Source organism: Agelaius tricolor, unplaced genomic scaffold (genome assembly GCF_023055355.1).
Source record: "Agelaius tricolor isolate 1412-34295 unplaced genomic scaffold, bAgeTri1.0.p SCAF_54, whole genome shotgun sequence".
Taxonomy (NCBI): domain Eukaryota; kingdom Metazoa; phylum Chordata; class Aves; order Passeriformes; family Icteridae; genus Agelaius; species Agelaius tricolor.
In genome coordinates, this window is record NW_027269314.1 from 2,069,623 (window position 1) to 2,096,414 (window position 26,792).

At 54.0% G+C, this 26,792-nt stretch overlaps 1 protein-coding gene across 9 annotated transcripts in view; it reads left to right on the top strand.

Moving 5' to 3' along the window:
- The first annotated feature begins 411 nt into the window (after window positions 1–411).
- ALMS1 (ALMS1 centrosome and basal body associated protein) overlaps window positions 412–26,792 on the top strand; it is a 56,080-nt gene continuing 29,699 nt past the window's right edge. For 5 of the 9 annotated variants that reach the window (XM_071455844.1, XM_071455845.1, XM_071455848.1 and 2 more), the window contains exons 1-7: window positions 413–574; window positions 7,214–7,400; window positions 15,055–15,157; window positions 16,139–18,113; window positions 20,827–20,992; window positions 22,684–24,114; window positions 25,323–25,453. In XM_071455844.1, the coding sequence (XP_071311945.1) occupies window positions 506–574; window positions 7,214–7,400; window positions 15,055–15,157; window positions 16,139–18,113; window positions 20,827–20,992; window positions 22,684–24,114; window positions 25,323–25,453 (4,062 nt within the window). In that variant the 5' untranslated portion in view covers window positions 413–505. Of the gene's footprint in view, window positions 575–7,213; window positions 7,401–15,054; window positions 15,158–16,138; window positions 18,114–20,826; window positions 20,993–22,683; window positions 24,115–25,322; window positions 25,454–26,792 lie in introns of all 9 variants that reach the window. The other 4 variants (XM_071455851.1, XM_071455850.1, XM_071455846.1 and 1 more) reach the window with 4 other exon arrangements.

Here is a 26,792-nt window from a genome sequence, read left to right on the forward strand (position 1 = left end):
GTTGGACCGGACATTACGGGGGAGCTTTCCTGGTACACGTTACCGGCGGCGGCTACCCCCGGATCCCTGGCAGTGACCCGGCCGGGCTGGGCGGAGCTCCCCGGGCAGCGGAAGGTGTCGGTTCCGCTGGCAGCTCGGTCCTGTCCGGCCCGGCCCAGCCCAGCCCGCTCCGGCCTCACGGTCCCTCACGGTCCCTCACGGTCCCCTACGGTCCCCCACGGTCCCTCACTGCCAGCCCCGGCCCCGCCCCCGCCTCTATCCGGGCACTTCCGCTGCCCGCCAAAACCCCCGCGCGCGCGCGCTCCCGCAGCCCCGCCCCGCCGCTGCCCGCGCACCAATCACCGCGCGGGAAGCGGAGCTCGCGGCCCGGCCCCGCCCCCGTCGCTGACCAATGGCGGCGCGGGGAGGGGGCGGTCCCGGCGCGTGCGCTCGCGGGGCGGGTGCGAGTCCCTGACGACCGGGCGGGACACGGGGACAGCCGGACACACGGACACGGCCCGCCGCCATGGAGCACGGGCAGCAGCAGCAGGAGGAGGAGGAGGAGGAGCAGGAGGAGGAGCAGCAGCAGCAGCAGGTGAGCACGGGGTCGGGCGGGCGGGAGCAGCCGCTCACCGACCGGAGCGGTTGTGTGCGAGTCTGTGTGTCCCTATGTGTGTCCGTGTGTCCCCGTGTCTGTGTGTGTCCCTGTATCCGTGTGTGTGTATGTGTGTCCGTGTGTCCCCGTGTCCGTGCGCCACGCTGGCTCCTCACGCTGCTGGGGCTGGGGCAGCCGGCCGGTGTCACCTCTTGCCCCGTGAAAGGGCTCTTAAGGGGTCACCCCGCCGGAAAGGGGGACCCGGCTGGCCCGAGCCCCTTCCCGGCTCCCAGCAGGGCCCGAGCCCGGCCTGGTCCCCCGGTGTCCCTCGGTGCCCCGGTGCCCCCGGTCCCTCTCTGCCCCTCGGTGTCCCCGGTCCTTCGATGTCCCCGGTCCCCCGGTGTCCCTCTCTGCCCCTCGGTGCCCCTGGTCCCTCTCTGCCCCTCGGTGCCCTGCTCTCTCCCGGGATAAGGGTCCCACCGGCTCCGGAGCGCCCTGCTCTCCCAGGAGAAGGCTGTGTGCTCTGTCATTGTGCTGATTACAGGCTGATAAAGGTGCGTTGTTCCCCTCGGGGCTGGTTCTGCCCCGGGGACAGGTGAGTGCGGCTGCCGAGCCGTTACCTGCAGGGCACTCAGGGACAGGGGCTGAGCCCAGCAATCACAGCATGGTTTGGGTGGAAGGGACCTTCAAACCCACCCAGTGCCACCCTGCCATGGCACGGACACCTCCCCCTGCCCCAGGCTGCTCCAGGTCCCCTCTGACCTGGCCTGGGGCACTGCCAGGGGTGCAGGGGCAGCCACAGCTGTGCCAGGGCCTCCCCACCTGATGGGGAAGGATTTAGTCCCAAAATCTCATCTAAATGCCTCAGCTTTTAATTTAAAGCACTTCCCTCTTGTCCTTCCAGTATCTGCCAGTATAAAAAGTTGTTCCTCTTTTTTAAAAGCCACCTTTAGGTACTGGGAGGTGCTGGAGGACTCCCTGGAGCCTCCTTTTCTCCATGGAGGGCTCACACAGCTCTGTGCACTCAGCTGTGCTCACATCCCTGCTGCAGGCTGGGAAGGGATCCCTGCGAGTGCTGTCCCATCAGGGCCATGCAGGAACCAGTGTCCTGCTGAGCTGGCACTCTGTAAGAGCGTGGGGCAGGAACTTGTGTGGTTCTGGCACTTGGTGGTGACTGCCCCCTGTTCTCAGAGGGAAAATTCCAAGGTGTGACAGCTCCAGAGCCAGGAAGGGGCTCAGAGAGAGGTGCAGCAGCCACGTGGAAACCTGAGGCAGATGCCTTGGCAACTTCTGGAAACATTCCCTGGAGGAAGGACAGGCTGGTGCAGGTTCAGTCTCACCAGGAGAAATAACAAAGGTGGAGCAAAGGATGGGAACAGCCATGGCAGTCACTGGGACATGCTGAAGGCCAGGAGAAATAACAAAGGTGGAACAAAGGATGGGAACAGCCATGGGAGTCACTGGGACATCCTAAAGGCCAGGAGAAATAACAGAAGCTGTAGCAAAGGATGGGAACAGCCATGGGAGTCACTGGGACACCCTAAAGGCCAGGAGAAATAACAAAGCTGGCACAAAGGATGGGAACAGCCATGGGAGTCACTGGGACATCCTAAAGGCCAGGAGAAATAACAGAAGCTGTAGCAAAGGATGGGAACAGCCATGGGAGTCACTGGGACATGCTAAAGGCAAGGCTGACTGATGGGCATGGCACTCAGTGGAGGTTTAATGCAGTTTCCATCAGCCCTGCAGCAGCAGCAGGAGCTTCCCTGGGTGCTCTCAGGAGGGACAGCAGGGCTGGGTGCTGCACTTTGTTCTCCTGTGCATGTAAACAGCAATGCCATTCCTGGGAGTGCAGTTCAGGCAGTTCCCAGCCAGCTGGGTTCCAGGCTGTGCTGTTGGGGAGCAGTGAATTCCCCTCCTTTTCTGGTGTCAGCTGGTTCTGCTGAGCCCAGGGCAGTGTGTCTGCTGCATTTTGGGTGCTGCTGTTCCCTGGTGGCCATTGCTCCCTGTGTGTTTGTGTTGCCCTGGTGTGAGTGCTGCTCTGACAACCCCAGTGAGCCCTGGCAGTCCCAGCTGGAGCTGAGCCCTGCTGCCCTGACACCTCTGCTGTGTCCTTCTGCTCCCTCTGGGGTGATTTCAGCTCACTGCAGAGAATCACCTCTGGGATTTGGGAGCTTCAGGCTGCAGTTTCCCAGGGGTATTCACCTGTGCTGCTGTGCCCTGCTCACCTGTCCTGGCCTCTGGGCCACTGTGTCACACCTTGTGGCAGAATCCAGCACAGATCTGCAGTGGACTGGGGTTCAAACTGGCTTTAAAAACTTCTGCTCAACACTTCTTGAAGTTTCTGCTCACTGGGGAGAGGCTGGGAGTGATGTCCCAGTTTGTGGCAATTTAAAGGCGTTCTGGGCTTTAGAGTGTAACAGGGGGAGGAATTCTGTAACCCACAGAATGAGGCTTCCTACTGTTTGGAGTTCCTCAGGGAACCATTCCCTCCTTGGCCTCACCTGGACCCTCTCCTGTTTGGGGTTCTTAGAGAACCATTCCCTCCTTGGCCTTACCTGGACCCTCTCCTATTTGGGGCTCTGAGGGAACCATTCCCTGCTTGGCCCCAGCTGAGGGAACCATTCCCTCCTTGGCCTCACCTGGATCCTCTCCTGTTTGGGTCTCTCTGGAGGGAACCATTCCCTGCTTGGCCCTGGATGCCCTCCTGTTGGGGCTGCCAGCACAAGGGACAGGCCAGCAGGGTGGCCTGAGCCTGGGGAGCCCTGGGGCAGGCAGGGCTGGGCACACAGGGCAGGAGGCTGGGCTGGGAGGAGGAGGAGACAGTCAGTGGTGCTTCCCTGCCACAGCAGGGCTTGGAGAAGGCAGAGGAGGGGTCCTGGAGGTGCTCAGGGGTGGGACCTGCAGACTGAAGGTCTGTAATCCCAAGGGGCAGAGCAGCTGGATCCATCCCTGGTGCTCCCAGCTGGATCCATCCCTGGTGCTCCCAGCTGGATCCATCTCTGGTGCTCCAGCTGGATCCATCTCTGGTGTTCCCAGCTGGATCCATCCCTGGTGCTCCAGGCAGATCCCTGATTCCCAGCTGGATCCCTGGTGTTCCAGGTGGATCAGTCCCTGGTTCCCTGTTGGATCCCTGGTATTTCCAGGTGGATCCCTGGTTCCCAGGTGGATCAATCCCTGGTGTTCCAGCTGGATTCCTGCTTTCCCAGGTGGATCCATCCCTGGTGTTCCAGCTAGATCCCTTGTTCTCCAGCTGGATCTCTGGTTCCCAGGTGGCTCTCTGGTGTTCCAGGCAGATCCCTGGTTCTGCAGACAGATCCCTGGTGTTCCCAGGTGGATCAGTCCCTGGTTCTGCAGACGGATCCCTGGTGTTCCCAGGTGGATCAGTCCCTGGTGTTCCCAGGTGGGTCAGTCCCTGGTGTTCCCAGGTGGATCAATCCCTGGTTCCCAGGTGGATCAGTCTCTGGTGTTTCCAGATGAGTCAGTCCCTGGTTCCCAGGTGGATCAGTCCCTGGTGTTCCCAGGTGGATCAGTCCCTGGTTCCCAGGTGGATCAGTCCCTGGTTCCCAGGTGGATCAGTCCCTGGTGTTCTCAGGTGGATCAGTCCCTGGTGTTCTCAGGTGGATCAGTCCCTGTTTCTGCAGACAGATCCCTGGTGTTCCCAGGTGGATCAGTCCCTGGTTCCCAGGTGGATCAGTCCCTGGTGTTCCCAGGTGGATCAGTCCCTGGTGTTCCCAGGTGGATCAGTCCCTGGTTCCCAGGTGGATCAGTCCCTGGTGCTCCAGGTGAGTTCCTGTTTGTCCCTGTCCCTGCCCTGCAGCGGTGGCTGCTGACTCCCAGTGGCCCTGAGCTCTCACTGCACTGGGGGCCGGGGCAGAGCCAGGCCAGGCAGGGAAGCTCCATTCAGCCCTGATCTGTGCATTATTAACTCTGCCCCTCAAACTGCTGGACCTGTGCCTCGTTCTCAGCCAGGACTGGGGTGCCAGCAGTGCCTCCAGACCCAAGCCCTCCATCCCTCCTGCCACCCAGGCACCTCCACCAGGGATGGGTGAATTCTGATCTGCTTTTTGTTGTGCAGCCATCCTTGGGCTTCCCGAGGCCTACAGGAGAGCCCCAGCCCTGCAGCTTGCCCAGAGTAAATTGCTGCCATGTTCAGCCTGAGCATGAGCAATGCAGAGTGCAGAGCAGAGTGCTGGGGTGTCCCTCCTGTGTCCCTCCCGTGTGACAGTCACCAGGGCAGGAGGGAGCAGCCTCAGGGAGCTGTGGGCTGGGTGTTGGGGAGGATCCCTGCCCAGAAAGGGTGCTGGGGCTGGGCTCAGTCCCTGCAGTGTTGCAGGCTCGTGTGGGGCTGGCAGGGCTGGGCTGGGGCTGCTCTCAGGTGTTGGCAGAAACCAGGGTGTGTTTGTGATGGCCTGGCAGATCAGCTGGCTGCCATCAGCTGTCTGGGGAGATCTCTTTCCCTTTCTCCCTGGGTTTTTACTGCATCAGGTATCTGGGGAGATCTCTTTCCCTTCTCTCCCTGGGTTTTTACTTCTCCCATATTCTGTTGTGGGATATTCTCAGTGGTCTGTGGGGCAGAATAACACAAGGAGAGCTAACCTGGATGTTGAAGGTACTTCAAAACCCAGTAATGTTCATATTTCTGCCCATGAACTGCAGCATGGGTTCAGAGCTGCTTCTCCAACTCTCCAATTCATGGTGCTGTGTGCTGTGGGGGTGGCTGTAATTCAGCTTTATTTCTGTCTTCACCCCTCTTTATGTATTTAGCAGCAATGTATTGAATTTCAGGAAGAAAAACGTTGTTAAATTTCCTTCATTTGATTTAAATGATGTGGGAGCCCTCAGAGATGATTACACCCATTTAGTAAATCCTTCCTCCTGCCTGCAGCTGCCTGGTTCTGTGCCCTGGTACAGCCAGTGCTAATGTGGGGCAATGTCTCACCCGGGTGATCTCCTCAGGGGTGCTCTCTGGAGCAGGGATTAAACTGGAATAGTGCAGCAGAGTGTGCTGCTGCCCCTGCATTGCTGCCCCTGCATTGCTGCCCCTGCATTGCTGCCCCTGCATTGCTCCCCTGCATTGCTGCCCTGCTCAGGAGGGGCCATTCCTGGGGGGTTTATCCAGGGAGCTGCCCCTGGGCCTTGGGGAGGCACAGCTCAGCCTGGAGAACCCCCGGGTGAGAGGTGGCCAGGAGGGGATGGGCTTTGCTGGAGGGTCTGCTGGAGTCCCCATCCCTGGAGGTGCCCAGGGAAGGGCTGGAGGTGGCACCCAGAGCTCTGGGCTGGGGACAAGGGGGATTGGGCACAGGAGAGCTTCTCCAGCCTCAGGGACCCCGGGGTGCCATGGTGCTCTGACTCAGTGGCTGGGTGCTGATCCAGAGCACTCCCTGGATTCACATGGGTGGGAAAGGGAGGGCTGGTGCCCAGGAGGGACTGGCTGCTGTGCAGGTGCTGATCCAGAGCACTCCCTGGATTCACATGGGCTGGAAAGGGAGGGCTGGTGCCCAGGAGGGACTGGCTGCTGTGCAGGTGCTGATCCAGAGCACTCCCTGGATTCACATGGGCTGGAAAGGGAGGGCTGGTGCCCAGGAGGGACTGGCTGCTGTGCAGGTGCTGATCCAGAGCACTCCCTGGATTCACATGGGCTGGAAAGGGAGGGCTGGTGCCCAGGAGGGACTGGCTGCTGTGCACACAGTGGTGATGCTGCTCAGGGTTTGGGGGCCGAGGTGGGCAAGGAGCCTGCCTGCTCCAGGGCACTCTGGCACTCTGCATGGGCTGTAGGAACACCCCAAGCATGAGGGGCTGCAGCCCAACCTCTGCTGCTGGGGACGGCCTGAGCACTTTGTGTGTTTCATATATTTCATGTATTTGATAGATTTCATATATTATTTCTTGTATTTCATTGCCCATGAGGCAACTGAGCACACACTGCAGTGCAAAGCAATAATCTGTGTTTTTATCCCTTTTAGCCAATTGCCAGCACTTCCCCTGCCCTGCTTGGAGGGAGGAGCTGCAGCAGCAGAACCCCGGAGTGCTGGAGCACTGGGGTGTCCCTGGGAGCACTGGGGTGTCCCTGGGAGCACTGGGGTGTCCCTGGACCAGCCATCCCTGGGATCAGCCATCCCTGGGGTGTCCCTGGGGTGTCCCTGGACCAGCCATCCCTCAGGAAAGGGGTGCTGCTCAGAGTGTATGCTGAGCTGCTCTGGCCTGGGCTGAGGGTTAATTAGGTGATTGCAATTAACAGGAGGTGCTGTGTGTGTGGAGTGCAGCCCTTGCACTGTGCTGCAGTGCCAGGGGATGTGCTGGATGTGCTGCCAAGTGTGGGATTGCTCTGAGAATTCCCTCAGCTCTCAGTGTCCAAAGGCTGAGCCTTACCAGCCTGGTCTGAATCAAAATCTGGATTTCCAGCTCGTGCAAAAGCTCTGGCTCACACAGCAGGGCTGTGGGAAGGAGCTGTAAGCCCTGAGGGTGTCCCCAGAGGCAGAGCAGCTCCTCAGGGCAGTGCTGGGAGACTCCCAGGACTCCCCTGGTCCTGCCACAACCCAGGCTGAGGGTTTATGTAGGAGCCCTTCAGAATCAGTGCTGGCTTCTCTCAGTTCTCACAGGGAGGATGATGATGATGATGATGATGATGATGATGAGGAGCAGTGTTTCTCCCCCCAGGAGCCCTGGTTCTGGCTGGCAGCAGAGCTGGGCAGCAGCTGCTCCTGGGACACCAAGCTGGGCCAGAGCTGTGCCAGGAGGGACCTGTTGGAGCTGCCCACGCTGGAGGAAGGGCTGCTGCCCTCAGCAGAAGCTTCTGGAGCTGCAGGCCCTGCCTCACCCCTGGGTATGTCCAAAGGGATTGCTGCACAATGGGTATTTTACTGCTCACTCAGTCCCAGCCTGCATTTGACCTTACCTCAGTGGGAAGTGAGGTTTACAAAGTGTGTTTGGGGGGATTTTGTTGCCAAAGCCCCCCTGAAGATGAGGTGCAGGGTTTGTGTGCCTTCCCTGGATCTCCTAACATGAACAGGTTCCTTTTGTGCCAGGTAAAGCTTTGCTGTGCTTCCCTGTGGAATTCAGGGTGAGCCTGAGTGCAGCTGCCACCCCTGGCAGTGTCCAGGGCCAGTGCAAGGTGGCCATGGCAGGGACAGGAATGGAATATCTGTGACATAGCTGTAAAATCCCCTCCACCCAAGCCAGTCCATGGTCCCAGTCCTCATTGCTGCCCTCGGGTTTGGGTGCAGTTCCTGTTGCTGCTGCTGAGATTGGCAGTGCTGCACTCCACTCCAGCCAAGGTCTCTGCTCCTTCTCATCCCTGCAGGTCAGTCACAGATGGCCTGAGAAACTCCAGCATTTAATATTTCACCTTTGTGCTTCCCTGCTTCCATTCATTTCCAGAGTACCCTGGTCAAACCCAGCCTCCAGTGCAGTTTCTCAGCCCAGGGGCTCATTTTGCAGGATCCCTCTGCAGAGCAGGAGTCCCCTGGCCATGAGGACGTTCCCTTTGTGACTGCCCTTGCCAAGGGGTGCCTGAGTTGGTGAATGGAGGTGCCTGTCCCTGCACCAGTGGTGCTTCTTCACCAACAAACACAATTACTGAGAGGCAGAAAACAGAATTGTGGTATTTTAAAATAACCCTTCTGTGCTTACAGTTGAGTGCACGTTGAGCTGTGCAGTTTGAGCTGTGCAGGTTGAGTTGTGCAGGTTGAGCTGTTTGAGTTCTGCAGTTTGAGCTGTTGAGTTGTGCAGTTTGAGCTGTGCAGGTTGAGCTGTTTGAGCTGTTTGAGTTGTGCAGTTTGAGCTGTGCAGTTTGAGCTGTTGAGCTGTGCAGTTTGAGTTCTGCAGTTTGAGCTGTTTGAGCTGTTGAGCTGTGCAGTTTGCCATTCCCTGTGCCAGCCTGCCTTGCCTGTGTGCAGCTGCTTTTTGGGGTTTGTTTGGGAGTTAAACACCACTCAGGGCATGGAGTTAAAACTGCCTTGGGGACTTCCTCGCAGCAGCTCTTGAGGGGTTGATGAGTTTGACTTTTATTCTTTAATGCAAAGCTCTTGGTGGTTTCCATGAGTTTTTGAGATGATTTTGCTCCATCCTTGGTGAAGGAGCCTGCAGGAGGAGCAGGAACATCTTGGGTGGATTCTGGTTCATCCCAAACCCTCTGAGGCCCAGTCCCTGCCACCGTGGCTGTCACCCTGGGTGTCACTGTGGGTGTCACCCTGGTGGGTGTCACCCTGGTGGCTGTCCCTGTCCCTGCCCCATGAGGGTTTTTCTCCTCATGGAATGAAAGCCATCCTGGGCTGCCTCAAGCTGAGTCTGCAGGCAGTGTGGTGGTTACAAGCTGTGTGTGCATCACTGGGAGTTGGTGCAGAGGGAATCAATCCCATTTTGGTAGCAAAGTGAGGTTCAGGACAGAGCTCAAAGTGGGAGGACGTGGAGGGCTGGCCATGCCTTGTCCCTGCCCACGCTCTGGGCAGGATTCCTGTGGTTCAGGTGTTTTACAGCCCTTTTCCTCATGTTGTTATTTGCAGAACTGGAAGCCATTTAATCAAGGAGAACTTCTTGATATTTGTCCAGCTCTGTGTTTGCAGTGCAGCTGGAATTAAGGAGCAGGCAGAAGGCCCTGCAATGTGCTGAAAGCTGTGAGGAGCCTCTGTGTGCTGTTTGATCTGCTGCTCCCTGGAGATGGGCTGCAGGCTTTGGGTGTGCTCTGCATTCCCAGGTACAGGGCAGAGCTGAGAGGCAAGGGAGCTGCAATCCTCACTGATTCCTTCTTCTCCTCCTCACAAAGTGCTTGGCTTCCGTGTCAGGAGGGGAGGAGTGACAGTGACAGTTGTACTGAAGTGCTCCTGCTGCTCTGGGGAACAGCTTGACAGAGCCCAGGCTTTGTTTTTGTTTTGCCTTCCCTTTTTATCCCCCAAATGGCAGCTTGACTGTGGCATTCAGGCTTGTCAGCAGGCTGGGAGAGTGAGTCCAGGCCCGGCTCTGCCTGCTGGCTGAGCTGCACTCAGGAGCCTTTTGGCCTTCAGAGTGGCAGCAGGAGAAATCCCAGATTGACAGCAGGAGCTGAGGGAGAGCAGCACGGACGTCACTGCCTGCTCCCAGCCCAGGCTGCTGCTCCAGGCCTGGCCCTGCCTGAGCACAGCCCCAGGAGCTGTCCTGGGCATCCCAAATGTGCCCCAGGACCTGTCCTGGGCATCCCAAATGTGCCCCAGGAGCTGTCCTGGGCATCCCAAATGTGCCCCTGGGATCCCCCTGAGCATCCCAAATGTGCCCCAGGATCCCTCCTGGGCATCCCAAATGTGCCCCAGGAGCTGTCCTGAGCATCCCAAATGTGCCTCAGGATCCCTGAGCATCCCAAATGTGCCCCAGGAACTGTCCTGGGCATCCCAAATGTGCCTGCCCCAGGAGCTGTCCTGAGCATCCCAAATGTGTCTGCCCCAGGAGCTGTCCTGGGCATCCCAAATGGGCCCCTGGGATCCCCCTGAGCATCCCAAATGTGCCCCAGGAGCTGTCCTGGGCATCCCAAATGGGCCCCTGGGATCCCCCTGAGCATCCCAAATGTGCCCCAGGATCCCTGAGTATCCCAAACGTGCCCCAGGAGCTGTCCTGGGCATCCCAAATGTGCCCCAGATCTATCCTGAGCATCCCAAATGTGCCCCAGGAACTGTTCTGGGCATCCCAAATGTGCCCCAGGAACTGTCCTGGGCATCCCAAATGTGCCCCAGGATCCCTGAGCATCCCAAATGTGCCCCAGATCTATCCTGAGCATCCCAAATGTGCCCCAGATCTATCCTGAGCATCCCAAATGTACCACAAGATCCCTGAACATCCCAAATGTGCCCCAGGATCCATCCTGAACATCCCAAAGGTGCCCCAGATCTATCCTGAGCATCCCAAACCTCCCCTCCCTCCCCTGCCTCTGCTGAAGGTCTGTGCCCTGAGGTTTTTGTTGCTTGGCAAACGCTGCCTGGTCCTTGAGCTTCTCTGGAGGGATTTGGGGTTTCTGGAGTTCCCTGGGAATGTTCAGTCACTTTCTCAGCTCTTGGAGCTTCTCAAAACAAATGTGGAGTGGCACTTAGGTGTTTGTTGGTATAATAGAGCCTGAAAGCACTCATTTATCAGCCAAATGTTGTGATTTATGGGGTGTGTGTATGTGTCTGTATATGCACATTTACTTTATTAATCTGTGTACACAAAAGATTAGCAACATCTGCTTTTGACAGCTTTGTTTCCCAATTATTTTCTGCTCCCTCCCTTAGTCCTCTTTGTTTCTTCATTTCCAAAGCACATCCAGATTTATTTTTTTTTGTGTGTGGAAAAACGTTTTCTTTAATCACTCCTGCTTTTGAATTTAGCTTGAGAATACATTTTCATTCAAAGTGGAGAAGTTCAGCTGAAATCAGAAAAGCTTGTTTTCCTCCTCACTTGCATGACTAAAAATAAGGTGCCAGTTCTGCCACATGAAGTGTGTCATGATGGGAGCTGACAAGTCTGATTTGGTAACTGCAATTAATATTATTTGTTCACTAATGCCTTGTTAAACAGAAAACAAGATTTGGGAGGGGGAAAAGTCCATCTAACAGAGCTGAGAGAGTTCAGATTCCAACTTGCTTAATGTTTCTTAAAAAACCCTGGTTTGCATGCTGAATGCAATTCTGTATGCAAATTAATCTGCTCAGTATTCCCAAGTGCCACAGTGAAATATTCCTGAAGTGAGCTGTGCTGAGTGGGCCAAACGCCCTGGAAATGCTGTGTGCTCCCAGTTCATTGCTGGAGTTGGGAATGTGAATCAGGCTGGGTCAGTGCCAGCCCTGAACACACCCTCTGTTCTCTGGCTGTTTGGGGCAATGTCAGGGACATCCCAGGGGATCAGCTCAGTCCCCTGTTCCTGGTCTTAAATCAGGATTCAGAGTGATTGAATCCTGTCACTGTCTCAACCCCATCAGTGCGCCAATCTCTTGATCCTGCCACTGTCCCAATCCCCCAGTCCCCTCACTGCCCCAGTCCCATCCCTGCCTCAATCCCAATGCCATCCCTGCCACAATGCCATCCCTGCCACAATCCCAGTCCCCTCACTGCCCCAATCCCATCCCTGCCTCAATCCCAATGCCATCCCTGCCACAATGCCATCCCTGCCCCAATCCCATCCCTGCCTCAATCCCAATGCCATCCCTGCCCCAATCCCATCCCTGCCTCAATCCCAATGCCATCCCTGCCACAATGCCATCCCTGCCCCAATCCTAATCCCCTCACTGCCCCAGTCCCATCCCTGCCTCAATCCCAATCCCCTCACTGCCTCAATCCCAATCCCATCCCAGCCCCAATCCCATCCCTGCCTCAATCCAATCCCCTCACTGCCTCAATCCCAATCCCATCCCAGCCCCAATCCCATCCCTGCCCCAATCCCCCAATCCCAGTCCCTCCCTGCCCCAATCCTAATCCCCTCACTGCCCCAATCCCATCCCTGCCTCAATCCCAATCCCCTCACTGCCTCAATCCCAATCCCATCCCAGCCCCAATCCCATCCCTGCCTCAATCCAATCCCCTCACTGCCCCAATCCTATCCCTGCCCCAATCCCCCAATCCCAGTCCCATCCCTGCCCCAGTCCCATCCCTGCCCCAGTCCCATCCCTGCCCCAGTCCCATCCCTGCCCCAATCCCAACCCAGCCCCAATCCCATCCCAGCCCCTCCCTGCCCCAGTCCCAGTCCCATCCCAGTCCCAGTCCCATCCCTGCCCCAGTCCCAGTCCCATCCCAGTCCCAGTCCCATCCCTGCCCCAGTCCCATCCCTGCCCCAGTCCCATCCCTGCCCCAGTCCCATCCCTGCCCCAATCCCTCCCTGCCCCAATCCCTCCCTGCCCCAATCCCTCCCTGCCCCAATCCCATCCCAGCCCCAATCCCATCCCAGCCCCTCCCTGCCCCAGTCCCAGTCCCATCCCAGTCCCATCCCTGCCCCAGTCCCATCCCTGCCCCAGTCCCATCCCTGCCCCAGTCCCTCCCTGCCCCAGTCCCACTGTTCCCCCCAGGGGCTGCCCCATCTACCCTGCTTTGGGGTGAGCTGTTGGTGGAGCAGAGCCCTGAGGAGCTGCTGTGTTCCAAACGAGCTTTGAGGAACATTTGGAGGAGCTGGGGCTGTTCATCCTGGAGCAGTGGAGGCTCAGGGGTGCCCTTATTGCTCTCTACACCTTCCTGGAGGGAGGCTGCAGACAGGTGGGGTTGGTCTCTGGCAGAGCCAGAGGACACAGCCTCAAGCTGTGTCAGGGAAGGTGTAGGTTGGATATTAGGAACAAATTTTTCACCAAAAGAACAACAAAGTACTGGGATGCTCTTCCCAGGGAGGTGGTGGAATCACCATCTCTGGATGTGTTTAAAAAAGGCTGGCCATGGCATTTGGTGCTGTAGTCTGGTTGAGGTGTTAGGGCATGCATTGGACTCCATGATCTTAGAGGTCTCTTCAGCCTCATCATTCTGTGATTCTGTGGTTCCTTGGTCCTGCATTCCCTCCTTGGCTCTGCTCCCTCTGTGCTGCCCTTTGCTCCTGTCCTTGTTCACACCTGCACGTGTGTCAGAATTCATTTTGCCATCCAGCTCTGAACTGGGCCCTCTGGAGCTCCTCCTGCTGTCACACTGCTCAGGAATAGCTGCTTACACCTGGATTTTTAAGCTACATCTCATTGCCTTTCTCCAAGCTTCCAAAAAAGCATTTTAATCATATTTGGTATTGCAAATTCAGTTATTCTAGCTGGGTAATTATCCTCTCACTACCTAGAGTTCTAAAGTAATTTAAAAAAAGTTAATTGGAAGCAGTAAATTAAAAATTAATGAGCAAGGCTGCCTTGTGGTTGGCTGCCCCTGGTCAGGTGATGCAGTGTGGGTGGAGATGCCTCAGGCTGGAGCTGGTGGAATGAAACCTGGAGTTTTTGGTGTGTAATGATCATTTTTCTGATTTGATTGTGCTCCTCTAAGTGCTGCAGACTGTGGCTTGTCTGAGTGGTTGGAAACTAATGAGCCTAAATTAAATAAATGGCATTTCTGGGTTAGGAAGTCACTCCCTTGACCACAAATAGCTCTTTCCCTTTCAAAATAAAACCCTGTTTAGAATACTGGGAGCATTGTTTTGCACCCCTCAGACGTGTCTGTAGTTATTTACACTTCTCAGACACCAACTCAGAGTTAAGAAAAGGAGAACCCCCCCAAACATACAGTTACATCTAAACCCCACAGATAATTTCATATATATTAGAGTTGTTTTATTCTCGTGCTATGAACAATTTCCATTTGTTTTTGTAAGGGAGGGGGCTCCAGGGGTCTGGATGGGATCTTTGGGGATGTGAGGCTGAGATATTTGGGATTGTGCAGCTGGGATCTTTGGGGATGGGGGGCTGGGGATGGGGGGCTGGGGTCCTTGAGGATGTGAGGCTGAGATATTTGGGAATGTGCAGCTGGGATCTTTGGGGATGTGGGGCTGGGATCTTTGGGGATATGGGGCTGGGATCTTTGGGGATGTGCAGCTGGGACCTTTGGGATTGTGGGGCTGGGGTCCTTGGGGATATGGGGCTGGGATCTTTGGGGATGTGCAGCTGGGATCACTGAGGATGGGGGGCTGGGGTCCTTGAGGATGTGAGGCTGAGATATTTGGGAATGTGCAGCTGGGATCTTTGGGGATGTGGGGCTGGGATCTTTGGGTATCTTTGGGAATGTGCAGCTGGGATCTTTGGGGATGTGAGGCTGGGATCTTTGGGTATCTTTGGGATTGTGAGGCTGGGATCTTTGGGTATCTTTGGGTATGTGAGGCTGGGATCTTTGGGATTGTGAGACTGGGATCTTTGGGTATCTTTGGGACTGTGAGGCTGGGATCTTTGGGATTGTGAGACTGGGATCTTTGGGTATCTTTGGGATGGTGAGGCTGGGATCTTTGGGTATCTTTGGGACTGTGAGGCTGGGATCTTTGGGGATGTGAGGCAGGGATCTTTGGGTATCTTTGGGAATGTGCAGCTGGGATCTTTAGGGATCTTTGGGTATCTTTGGGGATGTGAGGCTGGGATCTTTGGGTATCTTTGGGTATCTTTGGGACTGTGAGGCTGGGATCTTTGGGTATCTTTGGGTATCTTTGGGACTGTGAGGCTGGGATCTTTAGGGATCTTTGGGTATCTTTGGGACTGTGAAGCTGATATCTTTAGGGATCTTTGGGTATCTTTGGGAATGTGCAGCTGGGATCTTTAGGGATCTTTGGGTATCTTTGGGGATGTGAGGCTGGGATCTTTGGGTATCTTTGGGTATCTTTGGGACTGTGAGGCTGGGATCTTTGGGTATCTTTGGGTATCTTTGGGACTGTGAGGCTGGGATCTTTAGGGATCTTTGGGTATCTTTGGGACTGTGAGGCTGGGATCTTTGGGTATCTTTGGGACTGTGAAGTTGATATCTTTAGGGATCTTTGGGTATCTTTGGGACTGTGAGGCCTGCTGCCAGCTCTCAGTGCCCCGTTGGTGTTTTCTCTCCCCCAGATGTCCAGGAGAGCAGATTCTCCCCCTGCCTGCCTCTGCTGCTGAGCCCAGCCCGGGCTGAGACGTTCCTGCAGGGATCCCAGATGGATTTCCTGCCCCTCAGGTGGGATGGGGCTCCTGGGGCTGGTTCTGCACTGGGTAATGGGCAATGGCAGGTTCTGGGCTCAGAAATGAGGGTTTGGGGCTGTGTGGGGAGGAGGCACCTCTGGGTTCTGCCTTCAGGAGCGTTTGAGCAAGGGAGAAGCAGGATCAGGCTCCTGAGCTTGGCATGCTGAGGTACCTGGGGGAAATGGGAAAATGAGGAACTCCACCCTCTTCAACATCTCTGGAGCCTTCTTAGCCTCTGGAATAAACTTCATGAAATTTTGGAACCTAAAGATCAGGTTTCTGTGTTTATAGGAGTAAAACATACATGGACAGTGTTGTGTTTCATAAATGCTGGAGCCAAATGCGTAATTTACAGTACAAATTTGGGGTTAAATGCATAAAGGAAGAGCTGTTTCAGTAAAAGGCTTTGTCACCTTCATTCTGAGGTGCTCTGCTTCATGGAATAATATTTATTAGGCTCTGATGGTATGTTTAATATAAAGGAACTATTAATTAAGCAATCCCCAATATAAGTATTAGAACTTTATAGGAATTTTTTGCTTATCTGAGACCTGGCTGCTTCTATGTTCTTTAAAAAAATAATTGATATCATGAACTGAAGTAGGTGATTTATATTAAAAAATCACAGGCAAGCTGAGATGTAAGTACATGTTGCATATTTTACTTAGCTAATTTTATTTATTTATGTAACTAATAATAGCCTGTCAGTAAGAAATGTTTCAGTCCTAAACAGGTGGAACAATATTGCCATACTAAGTAAAAATTGATGTTATTATTGTATTACTTTTGAGCCTTTGTTTTATAGATTTTTGATATTTCTTTGCATTCCTTTGGGTTTTGCCCCTTTAGGGGTTGCATTTATGGGTATTTGTGTGAATATTGCTAACCTCCAGTTGTCACTGAAGTTCTTTTGCCTCTGATTTAAACCAGAAAAGTCGAAATAAAAGAAATGCTCAGGAGTTCCCTTTCCTTGCAGAGGAGTCCCGGATGTTTCTGGAGCATCCCTGGAGCGTTCAGAGCCTGCCCCCGTCCATGGCAGTGCATCCCTGAGGGGCCCAGCCCTGCCCAGTCCACCCCAGCGCCCCCAGCCCGTGGCACAGGAGGATCCTGGAGCTGCTCCCCAGCCTGGGGAGCCCCTGGGCAGCCAGGGGGACAGTGGGGACAGTGGCAGTGAGCAGGAGGCACCAGCCCCAGCGTGGGGCAGGGGGCATCCAGCACAGCCAGCTCCAGAGCAGGGGCTGGGACAGGGGCTGGGGCAGCCCTGGGGCACAGCTGCGAGGGATGGACACCCCTGTGCTCACTCCTGTGGTCACTCCTCCCAGGACAGTGATGGCCCAGCTGCTGGCTCTGAGCTCTCAGAGGGGAACAAGGAGTCCCCAGGGCAGGAGGAATCCTCCTCCTCCTCAGGAAACTCCTCCTACACAACTGCACTGACCAAATTCTCCGAGAAAAGTGAGAGGGGTGTGCAGCAGGCAAAGGTGAAAGTGGCTGGGAGTGGAGCAGGAGCCCTGGAGAAGCTGGAGAAGGGAAGGAAGGCGCCTGGGCTTGCTTTGTCACATAACTCCTGTGATGGCCTGAGACAAGGCGGTGCCAGGAACTCGTCTGCTGAAGATGCTCTTTGTGCAGCAGCTGCTGGGGCAGGCAGAGGGAGGCTGCAGGAGCCTGGGGTGCAGCCCAGGGGCTCCCAGGGGCTGGGGCCCGTGGCTGCTCCTGAGGAGCTGCAGGCAGCTCTCCTGGGCCAGCAGCAGCCAGCAGGGAGGCTGGGGACAGAGGGGCTGCTCCCTGCTGGGACACCCAGCCTGCTCCAGCCCCAGGATGCTGCCCCCTGCCCTGGGCATTCCCCAGAGCCTGCAGGCAGCAGGGATGAGCTCACTGCCTCTGACTGCTCCATACAGAGGGGACACAAAGCCACTGAGATCTCCCCTTCCTTCAGCCTGGGCGGGGAGGGCTCCTTCTCCCTGCTCCTGCCTCATCCCAACTTCCAGTCCACTCCAGGGCTGTTCCTCAAGACAGCTGGGAAGGCAGAAGGGCCTGGTGGAGGCCTGGTGATGCTCTCAGAGCTTCAGGCCTCTCCTTGCTGTCCCAGTGAAGAAGCCCCAGGGATGTCCCCTGTCCCTGGGGAGCAGCCCCCTCCCCAGAGTGCTGTGGCAGAGCCCTGTGGGCGTTGGGAGTCCCTGCAGCTGGAATCTTCCTGCCCTGGCAGGATCCAGTCCTTCCCCTCGCTGGGGTTTCTGGAGAAGGTGGGAGCCTGGCACCTGCAGGGTCCTGCTGCCAGCAGCTCCCGTGTGCCAGGTGCATCTCCCCCTGCAGGGAAAGGCTCCAGTGCACCTCCCAGGCCTTCAGGCTGTGCTTCAGCAGCGCAGAAAAGCCTGAGGGACCCCGAGGGCAGTGCTGCTCGTGCCTGCAGGGGCACAGGCTCTCTGGGAAGTGTGCATTGCCCCCCCTGTGACCTGCTGCCTGCCCTCCCTCTGAGCAGGTCCCAGTCTGACAGCACCATGAACCTCTCCAGCAGGAGCCCAGCAGCAAAGGGGCAGCAGAGGCCTGCTCTGGGGGGCTCTGACAGCCCCAGCCCACGCAAGGTGCTGCCTGGATCCCCTGCTGGAGATGTGCAGAGCAGCACCAGGCGAAGCTCAGCCCCAGATGTGTTTGTGTCCAGTGCTGCTCAGCTCCTTCCGAAGGATGGGAGCTCCCCAGCTGAGGAGTGCCAGGACTGTGAGGAGAAGGGAAATCAGTCCCTCAGCCTCAGTATTCTCAGTGGTCACAGCATCATGGACAGCTTTGGAGCCATCCCCTTGGAGAGTCTGAATTTTCCTGTCGGTCCTGAGGAGCCTCGGGGGGCCCTGGTGGAGCCCAGGCCCTGCCCCAGTGCAGGAGGGAACAGCCCCACTCCCCCTGGAGCAGCCCTGGAGACTCCCAAGAAAGAAGAGTTGAATATTGAAGAAAGGATCCCGGTAAGTTTGGTCCTAATTCAAACTCTGCTTCCAGTTTTCCATTTTTTCCCTAGGTTAACCATTTCTTTTCCCAGAGTTATCATTTTTTTCAGTTATATGTTTTTTTTCAGAGCTTTCCGTTTGTTTTTCACTTTTCCATTCCCCTCACTGCTGTTTTAGGAGAGGATCTAATCACTACCATGATTTTACATGGTTTTGCACAGGGCTGTGCCACAGTAAATTTCATCCATGATATTGGTTCAGCTTGTCTTAAATAGAGGTGGAAAATAACTTTTAGTAATATTTAACATAGACAAAGACAGGGTTGGATATGGGAAAGGCCTCTTGTCTTTCTCGGGGTAGGTGAGTGTCAGGGTGTGGGAAATGGATTTGTAGAGAATTCTCAAAGTGTGCAAACCTTGAGACAAGAAATGCTGTTTTAGAAATGCCATGTAATGGACAGACATTGCTGAGAGAGAAATGGAACCAGAAACAAATTTTAAAGGATGGCTTTGCAAATAAGCCTGGACACTTTGGAGAAACAGAACTGTGAAAGGTGCATTGTAGTGGGACCCACGAGGGGTAATTTTGAATGATTGTCTTTAAGACATGTACAGCATGGTGTGCCTAAAGCTGATAGACCAAGAAACACTTAAAGTGCATGGTAATTATGAAATAGTTAACTTCTAATTGTGATGGCGTGAATTATAACATCTGTATTGTCTCACCCTTCTGGTGAGACTGAAACTGGAATAAAAGTTTTTAAAGCACCTCCCAGTTACCCCATCACTGGTCAGAAAAGGCTTAATCCCACACCAGGGGAGCAGGAGGAGAGACAAGGGGAGTTGGTGGCTCTCTCAAAGATCAGGCTCTCCTTGTCCAAATGGGAGCTTCAGGCTCAGGTGCTCAGTGAGGAGAGCTGCAGGAGCAGCAAACCCAACCTGACTCCTTGGAAATGAAATTTCCTTTTTCCTGTGATTTTCTCCCTCTGTTTTTTCACTGTGTTCCAGTTTCTGAGGCCTCAGTTCTGAATTCTTGATGTGTTCCTCACCTTCAGAGCCTCTTCATGCCTTCCCTCCTTTCTGTCCTGGGTGGCTGATCCAGGTTTTTCCTGATGGGGCTGGAACCAGGGGAGAGCCCTGTGCAGCACCTTCAGGGCACTAATAGCTGGGAGTGGTGGAGCAAATGAGATGCAGATTTATGGTAATGACAAACATGTAATTATCCTCTGAGTAAGAGGCTGCTCCTCTCACAAGATGACTCCATAATCACCAGGTCTTTGGGAATGTGCTCTGGAAGCTCTTCTCACTCTGTTGTCTCTGCAAACCCGTGGTGAAACAAATATAAATATTGGAGGGAGGGTGTTTGAAATGAAATTCATGAGACAGAGAGATGACTTCTGTTCCTGGCTATAATTACACACTCTCCAGCCTGGTTCTGGGGAATGCTGCTCCCATAAATCCCTGGAAGGTAAAGGAGATCAGGTCACTTATCTGGCTGTTCATGTAGAAGTTTATGATAAATTCATAGGAAATGGAGCTGGCTGTGATGTGTAAGGTAATTTATTTCATTTTCCTGGCTAGTTAAGGACATAGTGTGGATGAGTTGAAATTAATTTGCCCTACAGGTGATGAAGCCAAGGAAAGTTTTGGCTGGTTTTTTTCCTGCATATAACATCTGTGTGTGAACCAGCTCTGACAAAAGTGCTCCCAACTATTTGCCTGGAAGGTTTGACCAAACTTGTCCTAAAAAATGAGAGCTTCCCTGCTGCTGCCTGGAATTCCTGAGCCTGCCAGTGTTTCCTGAGCAGCAGCTGAGTGGGGAGGGAGAAGGCTTTGAACCCAAACCTTTGTGTTTTTAGCTCAAACCTTTGTGTTTGTGTGGAGATGGAGTTTCCAGCAGCGAGACGGGAGCTCAGGCTGCCCTGGGCAATGCAGTGCCCACTCCTGCAGTGCCCAGTTTGCCAGGAGAGCTCAGGATCCATCCCTGTCCTGGGTGCTGATTGTTCCTGATCCCCCCTGTCCTGAGTGCTGATTGTTCCTGATCCCTCAGTGCTGATTGTTCCTGATCCACCCTGTTCTGAGTGCTGATTGTTCCTGATCCCTCAGTGCTGATTGTTCCTGATCCATCCCTGCCCTCAGTGCTGATTGTTCCTGATCCCTCAGTGCTGATTGTTCCTGATCCCTCAGTGCTGATTGTTCCTGATCCACCCTGTTCTGAGTGCTGATTGTTCCTGATCCCTCAGTGCTGATTGTTCCTGATCCATCCCTGCCCTCAGTGCTGATTGTTCCTGATCCCTCAGTGCTGATTGTTCCTGATCCATCCCTGCCCTCAGTGCTGATTGTTCCTGATCCCTCAGTGCTGATTGTTCCTGATCCACCCTGTTCTGAGTGCTGATTGTTCCTGATCCATCCCTGTCCTGAGTGCTGATTGTTCCTGATCCATCCCTGCCCTCAGTGCTGATTGTTCCTGATCCCTCAGTGCTGATTGTTCCTGATCCCTCCTGCCCCGAGTGCTGATTGTTCCTGATCCCTCAGTGCTGATCATTCCTGATCCCTCCTGCCCCGAGTGCTGATTGTTCCTGATCCCTCAGTGCTGATTGTTCCTGATCCATCCCTGCCCTCAGTGCTGATTGTTCCTGATCCATCCCTGCCCTCAGTGCTGATTGTTCCTGATCCCTCAGTGCTGATCATTCCTGATCCCTCAGTGCTGATGGTCCCTGTTTCCCTCCCAGGTGTACCTGCGGAACCTGGGCATCGAGCAGTCCCCTGGCACCATCCTGGCCCCGTTCGTGCCCCGCGGGCCCCTCCGGGAGCTGGAGTTCTCCCCCTGGGGGCTCAGGAGCCTGCAGCCCCCCCTGGACATGGCCCCCCTGGACAGGGTCCCCCCACAGGCTCAGGGTATGGGGGCTCTGGGGGATGGGAGGGTTTGGGGTTTCTTTGCTTGGGGTAGGTTATTATTAATAACTAATTATAATTATTCGATATATTATATTATATTATATTATATTATATTATATTATATTATATTATATTAATTATATGTTGTATATTATTATTATATAACTAGAATTGTTATATATATTATAACTAATTCTAATTAGTTAATAACTAATAATTATTGGGTTAGGTTATTATTAATAACAAATTATAATTTTTATTTGTTATTTAATAATATATTTAATAATATTTTATTTATTCGTTATATAATATTATTATTATCAATATATGTTATATTAAATTATATTATTATTGTATTATATTATTATAGAATTAATATTATTAATAATATGAATTTTTATTATATGACTATATTTTATTATATAACTATAAGTGTTATGTATTGTATAACAAATTATAATTTTAGTTAGTTAATAACTATTTGTTAGTTATTATTGGTTAGGTATTATTAATAACTAATTGTTTTTGTTTTGTAACCTGGACTTTTAAATTTAATTACATAATATTACTTAAACTTATGAAGAAGGTGAAGAAGGATTAGTTACTGTTTTACATATATAAAACTTTTGTTTTATATATGACTAAATGCTATATAATACTGTATACTAAATACTGAATAATACTATAATTACTATAAATTACTAAAACTTTCCTATCTATTTTTATATTTTACACAAAACTTTAAATTCTAAGTTTTCTACTTTGTGACGATACATACATTTATTTAAGCTATACCCTCATGATCTGAGTTTTATCATGCAATTTTGGAAGCTTTCTCTATGGTCTCAGGCCAAGTGTAGTGTTTTCCTGAGCATCAGTGCTTTCTAGACCCGAAAAGTGTGAAACCCTCAGTACCCAGGGTTCCAGCAGGAGGCACAGACCCCATTCCCCTGGTGTTCAGGGGGTTCCTGGCACTCCATCTTTTGCCATGCCAGCAGATTTGGGCACTGGGGAGTGTTCAAACCTCTGCAAAGCTGGCCCCTGTTCAGAAGTGTGGCTGTGGGGCAGCTGCCAGGCACACAGGGCCTTTATTCCCTTTATTTCTCTTTTTCCAAGAGTCCTGCAGAAGGAAATGGTTTGTATCTTGAGACTGAAGGACTGGGAGCAGACCTTTCCTTCTTGGGAGAGGAATAATTACTGGTTTCTTTTGCATTTTGGCATTTCTTGGTGTGTTCAGTGTGGTGAAATGCTGTCAGTGTTTTTGTAACTGACCAGATCTGTTCCTAAATCCATCCACCCATTATCATTATCATCATTCTCCAAATTAGTGTGGTTTTGTAACACCCAGCCCTGCCAGAGCTCCAGGAGGGTTTGGACACTGCTCCCAGGTGCACAGGGTGGGATTGTGCAGGGCCAGGGGCAGGATGGGTGATCCTATCCAACTCTAGAGATTCTATAATTCTCTGATAAGTTTATATTTTGTTTGATATTTATCTGAAGTACTCCTGAGATTTTTTTCAGGAGACAATTCTCATGTAAATCTTGATTCAAGTCTCATCCTAAGGACAGCACCTGAAATATTTTCCAGTATTTGAGTTCTTCCCTTGCTTTGTGTGCCCTGTAGCACAGGAAGGGATGTTTGCTGTGTCCTGGAGCCTCCAGACCCTCATTTGTGCCCTGTTCCTTTGCAGGTGCATTGCTGCCAGCCTTCGAGGCCAGCTTTGGCTCGGATGTGTCCCCTCTGAGCGTGTCCCTCTCCGTGGGCTCGGAGCAGGAGCAGGAGCTGCTGTCCCCCCGGGAGCTCGGTGCCAGCTCCCCCGCGCTCTCTGGGGGCTCCCCAGCCAGCCAGGGCACTGTGCCAGGCCCCCAGCTGCAGGGGGGTGCCCCGGGTGGCACAGAGGGCTCCCCTGGACGTGCTGGGGCACAGCAGGACCTGCCCAGCTGCTCCTCGGGCCGGGGTCCCCAGGCTGGGGGGAGAAGGGCTCAGAGTGCCCTTGCTGACCCCGAGTCCAGGAGCTCAGCCAGCAGCCAGCAGGGATGGGCTCTGGGGGCTTTGTCTGGGCTTGGGAATGACATGGAATTGGACAGGGCATCCTCGAGCTCCGGGGTGGGAAGTGAGAGCAGCCAGGGCCAGGAAAGGGAATCCCTGATGGGCCCTGGGGCCCTGCAGGAGCTCCGGGAGCTGCTGGCACAGGCAGAGGGTCTCACTGCCAGCTGGAGCCGTGCTGCTGGCCCCACAGCCTCCTGCAGGCAGCCTGGGGAGGCTCCCCCGGGGCTGGGTGGGAGGGACAGGGGTCCCAAGGGTGCCAGGTTAGGCCAGGACTGGATCCCAAAGCTGCAGGAGACACTGTCGTGGGATAAGGCCGTGCCCCCGAGGGGTGTGCGGGCACAGGAGCTGGGCATGCACCCTCTGGATTCTGCCAGCTGCCAGCTGGCATGGGGACACCCTCTGGCTGTCAGCTCCCAGCACAGGGAAGGGCTGAGGGCAATGGCCCAGGAGCCAAGGGCAGGGAAATCCACGGGGAGGTGGGAGCCAGAAGGGAGCAGCAGTGTGGGCAGGAGCCAGGCTGCCCATGTGGGGCTGGCACGGAGCACTGCCAGCAGCCTCCTGGGCACTGGCACAGCCCCACAGCCGGGCCATGCTCCCTCCCTGGAGCCCCTGGCAGTGCCCCTGCAGGCTGCCCGTGTGGGGCTGGCACAGAGCACTGGCACAGCCCCACAGCCGGGCCATGCTCCCTCCCTGGAGCCCCTGGGCAGTGCCCCCGCTGGCCTGGGCGGCTCCCTGGGCTCCTGGGGCCAGGCTGGCAGGGCAGCAGGGACACAGGGCAGCCAGGACAGCAGCAGTGGGGATTCCCTCAGTGCCCGGGTCAGGAGCCTCCTGGGCAGGGCTGGGCAGTCCCGGCAGCGGGGCAGTGCCCCGGGGGCGGTGCAGGGCGGCCTGCCCGGGGCTGGAGCTGCCCGGAGCCTTCCCGAGGCCGCCCTGAGCCCGGCGGGCAGCAGCAGCAGCAGCAGCGGTGACTCGCTGGCCGCCCGTGTCCGCAGCCTCCTGGGCAGCGCCGCCCCCGGGATCTCGGCCAGCCGCGTCCTGAGGAGCGCCGAGGAGCACGAGAGGAGGATCCGAGGTGAGCACACCTCGGGGGGTTTGGTGTGTCAGGGGTGGGTTTGTGTCAGGGGCTGTGGCAGTGACTGAGGAGCACGAGAGGAGGATCCCAGGTGAGGAAGGCTCTCGGTGGCTTTGGCTGTGTCAGGGCTGTGGCAGTGATGGGGTGAGGCTGCTCCTGCATGAAGGGTGTGGCATTCACGAGCCCTCTGAACAGAGAGAAGCTGTGAGACAAGCAGAGAAGAAGGAAAACACAGTTCTTATCTCGCTTGCTGTGCCTGTGTTCATAAAGCAGAATGCAATGTGGAGATGGTTTACCCAAAGTGAGGATGTTTTGCTCCCTTGGCCTGTCAGGGCCAGGTGTGTGTGGGACTGGCACAGGACAGTCACAGGAGAATCAGAGATGAGTGCAGGGTGAGCAGTTGTGAGCAACAGTGAGTGCAGGGCAGACTCAGTTTAGATACAATGTACATAGGATAGTATTATAAAGTAATTAATTAGCCCTCTGATGATGGAGTCAGATGCATCATTCTCTCACCTTTGATTTACAATAGAAGGAGATTATTGTGCAGTGCACTGAGACCCTTTAACGGGACAGGGTTCAGTGGGGACATTTCCCAGTGATCTCCTGACTGCAGCAGGGTCTGGTGCAGTGCCTGTGGGGCAGCTTGGGGGATGTTCCTTGGGGAGATGTTCTTTGGCAATGTTCAGGCTCTGCCTCTCCCTTCCAGAGGTGACAGCTCCAGGAATTCAGGTGCCACTGGATTTTCTTGGTATTTTCTTGTTTGCCACGGGAAGTGTGTGAAGTCTGTGGGCAGGGAAAGGAGCAGGACACTGGGGAATCTTCTGTGCTGTGATAAAACTGGGTAGAATTGGGCTTTTCCAGTTTGAAAACCTTCTTTTCCTGCCACCACTGTAAGGAATTATTTTGTCCACACAGGTATTAAGTCAGGAATGTCAGAAAGGATTGTGTGAGTGAGCTCTGACTTGTGTCTGAGACTGTGAGGATGACAGAACCAGGGGAGAGTCTTGGATGCATCTCCCCAAATAAATGATCCAAGGAGCCATTTGCCATTGTGTTCCTGGTCACTCCAGGAGTTCTGGAGTTTGATGTGGTCTTTGTTCTCTCAGCTGGGCTAATCAGAAATGCACAGCTTTGACTTGAAGTTAAAAACTGTTCTCATACACGAAGCAGGAAAGGAAAGCTCTCCTGCTTTGTGTTTTTGGCAGCCTGGGTGAAGATGAAGCTGGCCAGCCAGTCCCAGGAGGGTGGGCCAGACTGGGATGAAGAGCCCCAGCTCAGGATGGAGGCAATCAAGGCAGAGCTGCTCCCAAGGACCAGGGAACCTGCACCAGCCAAGGTACAAACCAGCTCAGCTCGGGGGAAACGCTGCTGCGCCTGCTCTTGGGGGATTTTAGGGCTTTTTTATGGTTTTCCCAGGCAGTTTGGGGTGGTTTGGCCATGGGGGTGACACTCAGCTGCAGATGTCCCTGATGAGGTAGGTGTAAAAAACAGAGGTGTGGGGGGACAGTTGGTGTTGCTGTGGGACAGTGCCCAAATTCCTGGGTTGGCTGGAGGAATTCTTAGCACAGAATGTTTGTGGAGGTGCTGATGGTGCCTGGGAAACTCCTCCTGGTGTGCAGGGAGCACCCTCAGCACTGGGAGAGTCTGGGAAGGGAAAGGGAAAAGGGAAAAGGGAAGGGGAAAGGGAAAGGGGAGAGGGGAAAGGGAAAGGGAAAGGGAAAGGAAAGGGAAAGGGAAAGGAAAGGGAAAGGGAAAGGGAAGGGCTGCTCCAGGCTCCTGCAGGTGAGGATGCCAGGGGAAGCCAGGGAGTGCTGGTCACAGGATGCTCTCCAGAGAGCTGGGAAGTGTCTGTGGGAGCCTGGGGGTGTCTCTGCTGTGTCAGGGGGGCTGGGGAGGTTCAGGCTCTGCAGCTCTGTTTGTCTGGGAGAACGAGCCCTGGAGCTGCCATGGTTGGTGCATCTCCTGTGGAGTGTTTCTAGTTCATTATAAAATGCATGTCTGGGCTGGAATTGGTCTGAGCAAGAGTGTGTTACCTCTGTTTTCACTCTAAATGCCGTTTCTGGCACTGCTCTGGTCTCCAGGGTGATTAGGGCAAGGTTTCTAGGGACTGGTGTTTCAGACAAGGGCCCTGAGCTTTAGGAAGATCTTCCTCTTTATTTTTCCCTTGATTTTCCCCTGTTTTCTCCTGCAGCCTGCCTGCCTCCCAGGAAAAGCAGCAGGGGTTGGTTTGTTTGTTTTAATTAAAAGCCCTGCATTAGCAGGAGTGACAGTCAGTGCTTTAGGAGTACTCTGTGTTCAGAGCTTCTCTGGATCAGCAGTGCTGGGAGGAGACACAGCAGCTCCCAAAAGCCACCAGGCCAAACTTCCCAGGCATTCCCAGACTGGTGGAATCTCTGGGCAGCTGGGGGAAAAGAAAGTGACTATTTTATTAATAATTATTATATAAATAAATTATAAATATACAATAATATCTTTTAAATAATATGTAAAATTTATATATTATATAAAAATATATAATATATTTATATAATATTATATATAATAGTATTATAAATATAATTTAATATTTTAGAAATTCAAATTTCTTAAAATTCAGATTTTTAAAAAAACAGAAATAAACCACAAATACAAAACCAGAGGCATCAAAGCTTTTTCCCCCCAGCTTTTAGATTTTA